We start from the raw sequence: 12,087 nt of genomic DNA, 5'->3' as shown, positions 1-12,087 counted from the left end.
CTTCCTTTAGTCAGGTTTAGTGTTTTGATCTCTGCCCTAACACCAAACCATTCCATAAATCACCTTAAATACTCCCTTTCCTGGGTGTTATGGTTCCAATCTCCAGCTCTGGTCTCTCTTCATTGCTGCACAGAACAGATCAACCCTGTGGATTAACAGAAAGGTTATGAACCAACCTTCCCATCCATACCCCCCCATATCATTTGTCCCCCTCCCCAGGTGCCTTTTCCATCTGTGGGAGAACATTGATAACGTAATACAGCCATGAAGGGAATTTAAGCATGATAAACTCCACCATCTCAATGCCACATTCTGGTTATTTTTATGGGCAGAAAAATAGCAGATTTATACTTAGAACACAGACGGTGAGCAAATACTTTATAATATGCAAATATGGGGGGGAATGTAAAGATCAGCTCTCCCAAACAAGCAGTTTTCACACCAATATCATCCCCAGAGAAGGGAGAAAAAATACTTCAGTCATTCCACAAACAAACAAGGGGTTCATGTCTTGGAAATGCAAATGTAAGCTCAGGTACTGAGCAGGCTGAGCCATAATTAATAGCTCTGGAAGCAAACAGGGAGCAGATTGCTACAAAAGGGCCCGTGGGTGGGGGAATGAAACCCTGAATAGATGCACAGCTTTGGTGCTGCGCTTTGCAAGAGCCGCAGAATTAAGCTCTGGTTACAACTGGGAGGTATTAGGGCTCTTGAGGTCCTTGCTTCATATTAAACGCCTGCATCTTGGGTTTCCTTATCTAGAAAACAGGAATGGGAATCGTTTCCTTGCTCACAAATTGTACATTTGCTTGCTGTAACGCTAAAATAAAAGCAAATGTACTTACAGATGCCCAGGGGGTGTTTTCAAGGGGAAAAGCATTGCTTGCTGAGGTGACAGTGGCATCACATGTACCCATCTCAGAAGGCAGCTCTTTGCATAACCCTAAAAATGCAGCAGTAATGTTTGCAGCACGTCTCCCTGCTGCTTGGTGGGCTGCACTGGGCTCTGACACGGAGCACAGCAGCACTAATTATACAAGGATGTGAGATAGTAATTTAACGTGGCAGCAGAGATGGCTCAGAAGTGAAGAACACGTCCAGGTGTGTCAAAGGCAATCTTTTAGACTGAGATGTAATATGGACCTTAGTGATTCACGGCCTCCTTCTGGGTCAGGTGAACACTCTCTCTTCTCTTGAGCAGAAAATAGGTTCTGTTTCTCATTTCCAGAGGGAGGACAAGAACATCCCAGTGCTGCTCTGCCATAATGGAGAGATCCTGAAACGCCACCCAAATACCTATAGAAGATCAAATCACTGCATCATCAGCACATCCCTCCCTATGGAAACAAGGATGTTCTTGGTGCTTCTTCAAAGGAATAATGGAACTCACCAATATGCTGTGCCAAAGAAAACCAAGAAGATGATAAAGCAGAGCTGTATTGGCTGCAATAACTCCCTCTCAGCCATGAAGCTTCCCGTGGCTGGAATGGATAATTATCTCCATGTTGTGCTGACAGGTTCCCATCTGTTTAGGGCTCAACGCTGCATCTTAAAAAGAAACAGAAAGGAAAAGCACCAGTTACACTCTGACAGGTTTGCTCAGCTCTACAGAAAACCCAAGGAACCCGACTGGAGTTGCTAATGAATTCCTGGTAATCCACTTCTCTTTTTATTTTGTGCCCACATTTATTGCTCTGCAAAGGGAGAGGATGCAGAAAAGCTGAAGATGGGGATAAGGTAAGGATTAGTTTCTAGGGAGGGAGCAGACTGGAAGGTTAGAGATCAGCCCCTCAGCTCAGGGAATGCTGAGGTATGAGGTGAATCCCAAATATCCAAGTGAGGATGAGCAACACACACAGGACACAAACCTGAGCCCTTCTGCACCCACCTTGTCCTCTCTCAGCCCATTTCTTCTACCTGAACACTCAGTTCAGGACACACAGCACTGCCCCTCTCAGCCCTGTGCCATTCATCAGCCTTCAAAGTGAGCTGCAGACCCAATAGGATGCAGTAATATGAATTCATTGAAGGCAATGCACAAAATGGGGCCTCCGTCCCTTCCTCATCCTTGCACACTGGCACAGAAGAGCTGGAAGAACCCACCACCTCCTGCTAATCGCTTCTATCATCCCACCCTGAAGCAGTAATGCTTCTCAGCTCAGGGATCCCCAGCTAACCAGGTGATTTGCACCTTGTTATGTGTTTAAATATTGATATTATCACAGGGTTCTGCTGTGTTTGCCTTCAGCGTGTAATGATGGAGAGCTGCACTGCTTTCCTGCAGCCAAAGACTCAAGCCATGGCCCACCATAAGGAATTTAACAGCATCCCCATCCACCCTGCAGCATCCCATGACTCCAGCAGCACCATCACCCTCCTTTATAAAGCTCAATTGTACTTTTTCCCCCTATTAGCTTTCATCCCGTCAGCCCAAAGCAGCTTACAAACATCAGCTAGGATTACAAGTAATAAGGAGAGCCAACAACACCCTGACTCACTCAAACCAGCACAAAACAAACACGAGATAACGCCGTCACCACACAACACAGCTTCATTTCCAGACCTGGTGCCACTGCTAATTATACCAATCATTAAGTAGCTGGGCAAAGCTATGTGGGTGAGCTCCTCTGCTGTGTGTATTATATGGAGTTTGATTGTGGGTTTGAGCTCAGGAAGCCCTTCAACCCATTGCCAGGCTATAGAAAGACATAGAAGAAGGGTACCCTGTATCTACCCCAGCATTAGGGCACCTGAAGGAATGGCATCCCTCAAATACAGCTCTGTTACCATCTCAGTGTTTCAGCTCTCTTTATCTCACAACCAGGACCTGCTTAGCTGGAGAATAACCATCATTATAGAGAGCTTTGAGATGAGGTTCAGCGCTTGGTGGGTCCATTGGGTGAACTCAGAGCTCTTTTCTGACCTTTATGAGTCAAATAAAGTTCCAGAGGAAAAGAAACACCAACAAACCGACATCCTCCCCCCCTAAATAACCACTTACAAAAGCACATTGGGAGAAGAGCAGCAGCTACAGCCCTCTGCTGCCATCGTATGGGAAGGAGCAGCACCAAAGCCTCCCCATAGGGCTCCAGCTGCCCTCCCCTAGAGATAGGGGTATCCAAACAGCCCTAAAAAGAAATAATATCGCTTTAAAGACCCGTTTGCTGGTGAGCACGGCTTGCTGCCCCAACCAAACAGCAGCTCATTGGTTTCCCCTTCCATGCAGCAGCACTGTGCCCTATGACAGCACCATGCAACAGCATCGGGGCAGCTTGCAACGTGTCTTATTGCTGCTATAGCCAACCCCAAGCAACCTCCTCTTAGGGATGCTTAGGGGATGCAACGGAGTGAGCTCGGGAGCTGCAATTTGGGGCCGAGACGAGGGCAGCACACGGATACAGCCACTAGGAAGCCCTAATAACCCTGATAAGGCTCCTCGGTCCACTGAAGGAGCCAGGCACCGAATGGACCTAACCGTATCTTAATCACAGCCGGCTCTTGCTGAGCTCTGAAATGGAGGCTTAATGGCAGCCTGATGTTAATTATTCATAAGGAGAGCCACGCGATTGGACGCCGCCGGGTGTAGTGTTGAATATTCATTAGGGGGCGTGGTCATGATGGGGGACGTTGCAGGAAGGGGCGTGGCCTAAAAGGGCGGGAAGGGGCGCTGAGGGTTCAGCTCTGTGAGGAGAAAAGGCGGGAAAGTGATCCCGGCCTTTAATTAATGCAATTAAATAAGGAGGAATATGGCCGACACCTCCAAAAAGCTGGAATAAAACTCCTCAAGTAACCTGTGCCCTCCGAAAAGCCTGGTGTTATAAGGCTGTCCTTAGTGAGAACCGGCTCCTTAAGGCTGGAAGTGCTTGTGCTGGAGGCCTTTATGCTGGGCCTATAGTAATTCAAATATAGATTTGGGTTTATAATGATGTCTGCCCAGGTTTACATTAATAAACATTAAAGCACACAAACATTAAAGCACACAAACACAGCTGTGCCCCACAGCCAGGCCCACACTGAACCTGAGGTTCCTGAAGTGGTGAATCTGACAGAAATTCGACAGAACGCGTTGAAAACTGTGGTAAAAAACCATAAAAATGCGTTTATTTCGGGGTTTTTTTTGCCCTATAGGTGTATTGGGGAGCAGCTCTGTGCTGCAGGACGGGACCGAGCTGTGGAAGGTCGGTAGGTGAGGCCTATAGGGTCTGAAGGGCCTTGGATTGAGGCCTAGTGCTGCTCTGAGGCCTAAAAACCCTTTAAAAGCACCAATAAAAGGCTGAGCATAACCCATATATTGCTGCCACACAGCCTGAAATGTACAAAAAGTGATAATAATCATGAGAGAAGTGGGTGTTTTCTTGTGTTTTCTTGCTCCCTCACAGCGTCACCCTTCAGGCTGTGTGTTCTCAGTTCCATTTTTCACTAATTGGGATGTTTATCACACTGCTTTTCATCCCCCATTGCTCAGCACCAATAATAATATAATAATACACTTCCCCCATTGAGCTGGTACAAAAACAATGGTGGTTTGGCCATTCCTCACTTGAATTCATGCACTTCCATAAGGTTTGAGGAGGAAAAGCAGTGAATTCCTGCTAATATTTGAGGTGATTGGTCTTATATCACTGGCTGAGAGCAGGGAAATGGAAAGGATCCAACCCAATCTCCAAAGTAAACAAGCTTTTGTAATAAGTGTTTGCCAGACGCTAACAGGGGGCTCAGCAAAATATCCATGGGGCTGAAGGGCGTCCATTAGCAGGAATTTAGCGACTGCTTAGTTGTATGGATGATAGGAAGTTGATGCTTTCTGCCTTGTGAACAAATTAGGTTACAGCAACAAATAAGATGAACCTTCCTGGACAGTTGCTTTGGGTTGAGCTTGTTAAATATTTAACGTTTACCTTTCAATTTCCAGTCTCCATTAAGCAGTTCTCTAAACAAGAGGAGTCCCAGCAGCAGATGGAGGTACACAGACCATTGCACCACTCTGGCTGAATTCCCTAAGAAATAAAAAACAAGTGGAGCCAGACTGGAAGCAAAGAGGAGCTTTTCTGCTTATATGTGGGTGATTTCTTGAAGGTTCTTACAGGATTCTTGGAAACTGCATCAATTTTCTATCTTTTGCTACAGCGAAGCCAAGTGAAACAGTCATTCTGGTGCAGATACATTTGCTTCTGATGGTGGTGGAGCTACAAAAGCTGTATTTGCTAACTGAGATTGTAACATACCTAAAGTAAAAATGTTTCCAGACAAGTAGGACTTCCTCACATTGACAAGGCAGGACCCATCTGTAGCACTTCCACTCGAATGCCCCCATAGTCTTTCTGTTGTCAGTACAGAATCAAGAAATAGTGTTTAAAAACAGCAACAGAAAGAGAAGTTAAAGTGTTAAGATGTAGCGAATCACTCCATCTTGTTGTTTGACTGTGCAGGGCTCCTACCCCAGAGACTCAGAGCAGAAGGCAGTAGGCAAATACCATTCCATTTCTTCATTTCATACAGTTACTATGTGAAATTAACCCACCTATTAACATTTATGCAGTGTTCCTGACCAAGATTTTCACCTTTTGTCGCTGTGCCAACAGTTATATCTTCTTCTTATGTTTGGATTTACTTTCCTCATCTGAAATCATGACCCTCCTTTTCATTCTCCCCAGGCTAAGCGTATGAGACCAGCAGAACAATGACATCCACTGCAAGGCCCAGCTGTACCTCCATCCCAAACCAGAAGCACAAGGGAAGTAACCAGCACTCCAGACAGAGCTACAACACTCTGGATGCAGATTCCCAGTCTCTGTCTACGCTCGGATACTTTAAAACACTGCCACTGGAGATCTTTCAGATGCTGCTGAGCTACCTTTCAGGTGAGACTCTAATATAAGGGGTAATGTGACTCATTATGTGAATATGCAGCTTTTAGGACTAAAAGTAAAGTATATTTGCAGACTGTTGGAAATACTTCTTGCCCATTGTGTGAGAAGTATTGCTCAGATCCATACATTTCCATCACAGTCTGTAAGAAATGAGTTAAACAGAAATCAATTAACTAATTACAAACATCACTTCTTGGCCTGCTTTGGAAGGTAAAGGTATTGACTGCTGATCAGCACTTCCCTTGCAGTAAAGACTTACACCTGGTTTTGCTTTTCCAGTGAAGGACATCAGTGTGCTGAGCATGGTGTCAAAAGCCATCAGCAACCGCCTTATTAATTACATCTCAACCCCATCAGGAAACCGAAGGCTCTTACTGCAAGACTTTCATAACATCAAGCTGCCTGGCAAGAGGGAAGGATCCTGTATAATAGAGCACTACAGATCTCTAGGTGATCCTTTAATGCAAGTGGTAACAATTAGAGGGGACCCAAACTTGGTTAAAAGGGTCCTTCTGTTCTTTCCATTGGTACGGCCCAAAACATTTGTGCAGCTCCTTATGGAAGTAAAGTTCCTCCCTGTGCCAAATGGCCCACACAGATACCATTAACTGGGGAGGGGGGGGGAAGAATTGCTTGAAATGATGCCAAAACCTCTCAGTGTTGGATAAAATACTGTATATTCTTCCTCCTCCACAATGTTTATCTTCTTTTTCTTCATACTAAATGGAAAGCAGAGGGACTGGCTCTGTTCTCAATAGCAGGTTTTTCCAAATTTAGCTTATTTGGACACCACAACTGGAAAGCTGCAGGGCTCCCAGGCCCCACACTCACTGGAGGAATGTGGCCATTCAGACTGCCTTCCTGTGTCAGTTTGGAGTAGATTGCATTCCTCAGTCTGGGAAATACTATTGCTGTGCTTAAATGCAGCCCAGTTCTAAAACCATTGCCACCAGAGGGGCTGACAGCCTGCTGGAGAGACAGTACAGACCACATCCCACCTCCTAGAAGAGAAGCATCCTCACCATGAAAGCGTGAGCAGAAAGTCTCATTAGTTCTTTACTCAGACCTCTTTTAGCACAGCCTAATAGAAACCAAGATCCAAATAACACGGAGCTGATGGTAATGGGGAGCACTGCACATCTCTGTGTTAGAATTTGCTTTCAAAAAATCACTTCACCCATCCGCTACGAGCATTAATCAATCAGACAAACAAATTACAAGTTAATGTGACCCATATTAACCTACTGTTATCCAGCTGATTGAAGACAGAAGTTGTTTATTTGACGGAGAAATAAAATGATGCAATGTAGAATTACAGCTGTAAGTTTGTAGGCATACACAGGGCAAAAGAATGCTGTTACAGTTGCTTAGATCAAAGATATCTCATGGTAAGCAAGCCATGTGCATTTTAAAGCATCTTAAGATAATTTTGGTGCTTGACTTGTTTTTAAAATGAAGCTGATACCCTCAAGTTGTTGTTTTGTTGTTGCTGTTAATTAAAACTGGCCATGTGAGGCACTCACAGCTGTTCATTTCCTTTGCAGGATTGTTGCTTAAGAGGTGCACGCTTCTGCTACCTACCAAAGACAGGCTGAAGTACATACACAAGGTTCTCTCTGAAGTAAGTCCGCCAGCTCTGAACCTCCACTTGAATTTCCTTACAGTACTTTGTGGTCTCTTACTGTCCCTATGCTGGAGGTCGTACCCACAGTATGAGTTTGAACTCCAAATCCCTCTCCTCAGTACTGATGTACACAAGGAACAATGATCATTTTCAACCACATAAATTCACCTATGGTCTGCTCATTACTGGTGCTCTGTGCTTACAGGTTTCCTGCTTTAAACTCAATGGCTGCCCGAGTCCTTTGCACTGTGTAGGACTACAATGCTATGGGGTATTTTTGCAGGTATGTTATCTTCCCAGAACGAAGGCAAATTTGTTCTACCAATTAATCTGTGCTTTTGCAACGTTCAGAAGCTTAAGACTCCTTTAAGCCTTGGCTGGGGTGGGAGGAGACAGACTGGATTTATCTGACATGAGAAGCTGCATTTTGATCTAAACCTGCAGCTCAACCCATCTATTTCCCCCTCTCTTTTTCTGTTGTGATCTTCAGATCCTAATAGCAGGCTGGGATGAGTTGGAGTGTCACCGAGTCTTCAACTTCCTCTGTGAGCTGAGCAATTTACCCCGGAAAGTACAGGCAGTCGTCAGCTGCAAGCCAGGTAACCAGCAAAGCAACTCCTCCAAATTCAAACTGCACTGTGGATGAAGCCAGAAAATAGATCTTGGTGGCTGCAAACAGCCACGTGCACTTCAGAAACCCCTTCTCCCTCTTTTCCTAGGGGATGACCCCCTGTATTATGGGAAGGACAATGGCTTGCTATCCCTATTTGTTCCCCTAGGAAGTGCCAGAAAGCTCGAGCTGAGGATCAGGCTGTTCTGCAGGAGCGTCCTGTTGAACCATTGGGTCCATCGCAGTGACTCTGCGTTTTGGTTGACTCGGATTTTAAAGCCGTGGCCGATGGTCAACCAAGCTCGCCTGCTGTACATCATCTTTGGGCCAGTGTCCCCTCTTGATGGCAAGTAGTTTGGGATGGGGGTCAAGTGCTGGGAGGGGGGGAGGAGAGGTCAGTGCTCAAAATGTGTTTCTTGAGAGTGAGATTTCCTTTAGGGTGAAGCGTTTCTGGTACCAGCCTTTATGCCAGTTAGATGTAATTGTATTGCCTAGAGAAAAATCCTTCAGCTTAACGTGACAAATGTGGATATTAAGTTACAGTTAAAGTGAAGAAATCACACCCCTCTCCCTCTGTGCTCCCCGCTTAGGGCAGAGTTACATTGAGTACATGAGTTACACCTCAAAGAAGCACCTTGCTTCCCTAAAGGAAAAACACATTTTTCCACTGCTATTAAACCAGACTTTCCTTACATCACCCCACGATTCACGCTGCTGCTACAACTCCTACAAAGCAACAGAGGAAAAATCTCACTGTCTCCAAGGCTGAATTACATTACCTGAACTCCCTCCCTCTGACTCTACTTTAAGGCCCAGTTTCCTTGGTTAACAACAACGACTTTATCCCTTACAAGCAGTTGTGATTAACGTTGCTCAGGACACGTGGTTTGGCAGAAAATGATAGAAGGACCAACAGATGAGACCAGCCTGAAAGGTTTAGCAGATGCCATTAAGCTCCTGTACGACGCAGAAGCGAGAGAGTGGACAGCAGACGATGTTATCAGCCTGGTGGATGAGCTGTCAGGTGGGTTCTTACCTTTCTCATTAATCCACAGCATTACAAGCCCACATCTTCCAGCATTCATTGTGTTTCAGACACAAAGTGCTGCCTTGGGAAACTGGCTGCAGCATTCATTCCTTGCAGTAGCTGAGGGGTAACTGGAAAAGTCATTAGGTTTGGAAGTCAGGCAGAAGCTGAGGGAGAGAAAAACCCAGCTTACAAACCCAGGCTGTGAAGTATCTTAAGAATCTGTGAAGACCTTTAAAATTCAAGCCCTGTCTGTATTTCAGAGGGCAGCTCCCCACTAATGGTTCTTAGCCACCAAAGGCAGCGATTTATTAACTCACACCTTCCAGAACAGTCCATAAAGGTGCTCCTCTTTGTTCAAAGCTTACTAAGATTGTCCCATTTTTATCACAAAGTCATTCCCCGGGAGTGGCTGCTGGAGAACAACGCTCGGCTTCTCATCCTGAGTGGGAACAACATTTGCTTCACCTTCATGGCCAGCAAAGCTGTGAATGGAAGAACTGTGGAGTTAGCCAGGCTCGTGGTCTTCCTGGCCTTGGTGAGTAGTGCTGAGCAGCCCCTTCTGTCTCTCTACACCCAGATTTGCTTTCTTAGACTCAGAATCTGTTTCCCCATCTACTCCTATGATCCATGAGTAGACCAGTAGGATACTTGGTCCTCTGTCACTCTCTGGTCCCTGTCCAACACATCCAGTGTGCAAGGCAGCAAGCCTGCAAGCCAGCTGCTGAGAGGGACCTCTAGCAAAAGGCTGAGGAGATTCCCTGACGATAACTCCTACATCCCCACAATTAGCTCTGGCTGCAACCAATGCAGTCAGATTAGAGTCAGTTGTTAAAGCTAAGATGTAATCTTGCCTTTTTAGTGTCATACTTGTCCCCCCAAAACCCTCATGTTTCTGATATTTCATGTGTACATCAGGTCTGCGAGAAGGACCTGTACTGCATGGACTGGGCAGTCAAAATGATGCAGAAGGTCTGCAAGGTTTTCAGCACCCCAGGAGAGAGAAACATCTTCCTGCAGAGCGTGGAGAACTCCTTTGCTCACATGGTCATGGACATGCTGCAGGCAGTGCTGGCCGGTAAGGCTGCAGGGTGAGCCCCTACAGCAGGAGTGTGGCACAACAGCCTGTTCACATCTCAGCCCCATTAAGAGCTCAGAGCTGGCTCTGACAGTGAGCTGCACAGCTCGGTTAGGGCAGGTCTTCACCTTAACACACAACTGTCCCTGTATGTCCATCTTTGGACAAGCAGCAAAGTTCTGGAGGGATTTACCATGTTATTTCACAGCTGTGCTGCCATCAGGTGCAGCATTGCTGATTCCTCATTAATCTAAGTGCAAATTAGACCAGAATGTGGAAAGTTTATCTTAGGAGGAGTCACTGGGATCCATTCATTTCACAAATATTCATTCTTTTCTCTTTGTACTGACAGGGAATCGGGACCAAGAGGACATCAGCTTTCTCAACCTGTTCCACCTGGTCAATGCACAAGCAAACTTCCACAAGGAAATCCTTTACCTGACCATGAGAAGCAGCACCAACACCATTTGATGCTGTGGAGCTCATAGACTTCATGCTCTGCTCCTCTGGAGCAGCACTGAGGATGCGGGTCGAGGCCCTTTTGCATTGGGAACATAAACCACATTCTTTTCCCACTGTGTATGTTTGCACACGCCATAAAAATGGCCCGGTTTTCACTTCTGATGCACACCCAGAAAGCAAAGGATGTTATCTTTAAGTCAGAACCGAAAACATTTTGATCTTTTAGTCTTGTTTTCTCTTGGGAATCCGGGGAGAAACAGAAAGGCCGAGAGAAGCACAGCCATATCCCTACAGCCTGCAATGAGCACCTCCTGCATTGTCCTTCCCCTGCCTACGTGGTATCAAAACCATTAAGGTACGTATGAGCAGAACTAAGTTAAGGACACGTTAAGCTCACATAGGCTAAGATGGCCATTTCCTTTCAATATAAACGTTGGCTGCTTCCAAAACCCTTTGATTTCTTGCTCTATTGCCTTCAAACTAACACATGTCACACGAAATAAAGAGCACTTACTTTGCTTTTCCTTGGTGTGACTACAGACCCTTTTTCTCCACCCCAATCACACACCCCTGTGCTTCTTTAGGACCAGGGTTGAGCTTTTGAAAGCCAACCTACAGCTGAAGTGACATCACTTCATCTCACTTGAGCTCATCAGCCTGACAAGAGCCCTGCGATGGCTTCCTGGGAGGTTAAAGAGGCGTTTTCTCTTCCAGACCTGGGCAGTAAATAGGTGGCGGATCTTTGCTGTGTGCCGGTAGATGGCAGAGGTGAAACCTTGCCCTGCTGGATCCCAGCATCTTCCATCTGCCTGTTTGAAGGCGCGCTGCAGTCCAGTGATGCTGAGGCTGATTGCTGGATCTGAAGCCAGCAAGGTGTGGGATTCTTTGTCTGAAGGCTGCACAAAGCACAACCCAGCACTTCCAGCACATGGAGCCTTTTGTTCCCAAAGGCCCAGAGCCTGCGGGTTATAACTGGGGCTGGATGAGACACACAACTCCTACAGTGCCATTATAGCCCCTTTGCTGACTGAGCCCAGAGCTATAGGGCTGGCTCTGACCCCCCAAAGGGCAGCAGCACTTGGCTATCTATGCCCAGCTATCTACAGACACCTCTGCTGCTCCCATCCCTCCCTGCAGATCAGTGCCACGTCCCATTGAGCTGCTGTGGGGCAGAGCTGGCAGCTGAGAGCTCAGGGGGAAGAGAAAAGGATTTTGTTCCTGGTTTCACACTCAGCTGAGTTTCCATTCCATTCCTCCTTACTCACCCTCTCTTAATCACTGCAGATGTTGACATCGGATCCAGACTCACCAAGTGGAGCTTATTGAGAACATGACTTATGTGTGAAGAAATTCCTAACCCGAATATTTCACATTTTCAACTATATTTGGTGTGGAGCAAGAAGAGCTCTCCATCCT

The 12,087-nt window shown here is 46.2% G+C and overlaps 1 protein-coding gene across 3 annotated transcripts; it reads left to right on the top strand.

The window, feature by feature from the left end:
• The first annotated feature begins 3,644 nt into the window (after nucleotides 1–3,644).
• On the top strand, nucleotides 3,645–11,195 carry FBXO47 (F-box protein 47). Of its 3 annotated transcripts, XM_015885990.2 has the most exons (12): nucleotides 3,645–4,078; nucleotides 4,913–4,962; nucleotides 5,655–5,861; nucleotides 6,150–6,320; nucleotides 7,415–7,491; nucleotides 7,700–7,777; nucleotides 7,985–8,093; nucleotides 8,274–8,450; nucleotides 8,982–9,128; nucleotides 9,527–9,669; nucleotides 10,050–10,209; nucleotides 10,562–11,195. In XM_015885990.2, the coding sequence occupies exons 3-12, from the start codon at nucleotides 5,681–5,683 to the stop codon at nucleotides 10,678–10,680; spliced, it is 1,362 nt and encodes a 453-aa protein (XP_015741476.1). In that variant the 5' UTR covers nucleotides 3,645–4,078; nucleotides 4,913–4,962; nucleotides 5,655–5,680; the 3' UTR covers nucleotides 10,681–11,195. The 3 variants fall into 3 exon arrangements, with proteins under 3 accessions (XP_015741476.1, XP_015741479.1, XP_015741475.1); XM_015885993.2 differs by lacking the exon at nucleotides 4,913–4,962 and having other exon boundaries at nucleotides 3,645–4,075; XM_015885989.2 differs by lacking the exon at nucleotides 4,913–4,962.
• Nucleotides 11,196–12,087: the final 892 nt, after the last annotated feature.

This window comes from Coturnix japonica, chromosome 27, assembly GCF_001577835.2.
Source record: "Coturnix japonica isolate 7356 chromosome 27, Coturnix japonica 2.1, whole genome shotgun sequence".
Taxonomy (NCBI): Eukaryota; Metazoa; Chordata; class Aves; order Galliformes; family Phasianidae; genus Coturnix; species Coturnix japonica.
Note: the sequence above shows the minus strand (reverse complement) of the source record. Positions and strands in the feature narration are given on the sequence as shown.

Bases quoted from the DNA above. Each gene is read 5' to 3' on its own strand.
- FBXO47 (XM_015885993.2), top strand. From the start codon at position 5,681: ATGACATCCACTGCAAGGCCCAGCTGTACCTCCATCCCAAACCAGAAG. The intron at 7,492-7,699 runs GTAAGTCCGCCA...CTGTGCTTACAG, and splicing joins TACACAAGGTTCTCTCTGAA to GTTTCCTGCTTTAAACTCAA. The intron at 7,778-7,984 runs GTATGTTATCTT...TGTGATCTTCAG, and splicing joins GCTATGGGGTATTTTTGCAG to ATCCTAATAGCAGGCTGGGA.